The 1955-nt window shown below is 41.3% G+C and overlaps 1 protein-coding gene across 1 annotated transcript; it reads right to left on the bottom strand.

Moving 5' to 3' along the window:
• Nucleotides 1-427: 427 nt before the first annotated feature.
• Nucleotides 428-1574, bottom strand: LOC108994762. The gene has a single exon (XM_018970084.2). The coding sequence runs from the start codon at nt 1547-1549 to the stop codon at nt 494-496; it is 1056 nt and encodes a 351-aa protein (XP_018825629.1). The 5' UTR covers nt 1550-1574; the 3' UTR covers nt 428-493.
• Between the last annotated feature and the right edge of the window lie 381 nt (nt 1575-1955).

The following is a 1955-nucleotide window of genomic DNA, read 5'->3' as shown; positions in this document are numbered from 1 at the left end:
TGTTTTTCAACATGTTTATAGAGAAGCAAACATGATTGCTCATTGTCTTGCTCATTATGCAAGAAAGGTTGATAGAATTACTATATGCGGGATTGTATTCCTGACTTTTTATCTCAAACCTTGGTTTGATTTATGTTTGTAGTCCTTTTTTGTTGATTAATGAAGTTCATGGTTTTGTAATAAAAAAATAATAATATGAGTCAAATCGATAGAATAATAAAATTTATTAAAATAAACTAAACGTGATGTAATTCAAATAGACTTTACTAACTTAATTTTATTTCTTCTTAGATCAACTACACACGTGCATATTTAGATTCATGAAAATAAGTTAATATCCATAATAATAATAATTAGTAAAATAATATCGTAAAGATAAATCATTGCGATTATAAATTTATATGGATATCACTGAATCCAATTCCTTGAATTTTGTTTTGGAAGGAATGGCAGCCAAGTTGGTGGTGGCCGCTGCTAGCTGCTAATTTCCCATTCAAATCCTCATAAATCCAGCAAATATGCCACCGCACTTCACCCTTTCTTTCATGCACTTCTGTTGATGGCCGCTGCTAGAGCTACTGCGTATTTCGGCAGAGGCCGAGACCTTGGACTTGCCTGCTCGCTGCGACTCCACTCTTCTTAGAGTGCAGTCCCCAAACTCAGCGGAGATTCTCTCGAACAAGTCCCCTGAGAAGCTCCTGCTTCCACACCCAACAAATCTGGATCTCCAAACCTTACGCTCAAAGGACGAGGCTGAAGCATTTGCTTGCCTATTGGAACCATCATCATCATCATCATCTTCCGCAATGTCACTTTTCTCGCCCAGAGAGGACCCTGGACGCTTCTTCTTTTTATGCTTACCAACTGAACCATTTGTTGCTTCGTCTGCTTTCAAAGTTGTGATCTTGGAGCCGTCTCTGAAGCTCTTGTCCATACTCTTGGAAGCACCGGACTTCGAAGAAGAGGAAGCAGTAGTAGTAGTAGAAGAAGAAGAGTAGAGAAATGACCAAAATCCACCACTTTTTCTTTGGCTGACGTGTTCACCATTGTCAGCACCCGAGAACTGTTTTCTCCCAGGGGTTGCGGTGTACTTGCTTCGCTTAAAAACCATATTAGCTGCACGATCGGATGATGCTACTGTAGTAACTTTCTTCTTCTTCTTGATCTTCTTCTTAGCTAAAAGAAAAAGGATCCGGGCCCGCCTTCTATAATACTCATGATAATGACCGTCTTTGCTGCCAGCATCGTAGATAACTTTTGTTAATGTGGGTCGGACTGAGAGTGAAGGAGAGGAAGAAGAAGAACCAGCACCACCATTTCCAATATCAGATTTAAAAGAAGGAGAGGGAGAAGAAGAGGAAGAGCTACGAATAGGAAGAGAGAAAGAGGAGACAAGCTTGCCAAGCTTCTCTTGGAGGCAAAACGGACAGATCCCACCAGGGTTGTTTCTGAAGGCGTGGTCATTACACTGCATACTATCTCCTATGTCTTCCTCTCCAACACAAACTCTTCCTTCTCCTCCGAGACCTTTGATTCCTTCCATCATCATGTTCGGTTCTCGGGGAAATCTTTGATTCCAAACGTAGACATCTTCCTCCTGCTGTTCCTCTTTTTTCGGACCTTGAATGTCTCTTTGCTGTAGTCTGCTTTTCAGAGAGAAGCAAACAAGTCGGTCAGAAAGTGTAATTGAGTGATAATGTATGTATATAGAATCATAGATGCGATGGTGGGAGAGGAGACTGGCAGGAGGGAGAGAGTCCCAGGAGCACGTGGAAGACTGACTTGCCAAACAGAACCGCTTCTAATAAACAGCCCTCCAATCAAAAGCAGCCACCTCACAATTTACACCAAAAGCAAAATAGTTGCAACCACACACAATTAGCCCTGCCACAATTGTAATTTCTTCTTTTTCGTCCCGTGTGGTGTATTTCTCATTTTTCTCTTTCGGTAATCTC

Source organism: Juglans regia, chromosome 12 (assembly GCF_001411555.2).
Source record: "Juglans regia cultivar Chandler chromosome 12, Walnut 2.0, whole genome shotgun sequence".
Classification (NCBI taxonomy): domain Eukaryota; kingdom Viridiplantae; phylum Streptophyta; class Magnoliopsida; order Fagales; family Juglandaceae; genus Juglans; species Juglans regia.
The sequence above is the reverse complement of the archived record's forward strand: the minus strand, read 5'-3'. Positions and strand labels throughout refer to the sequence as shown.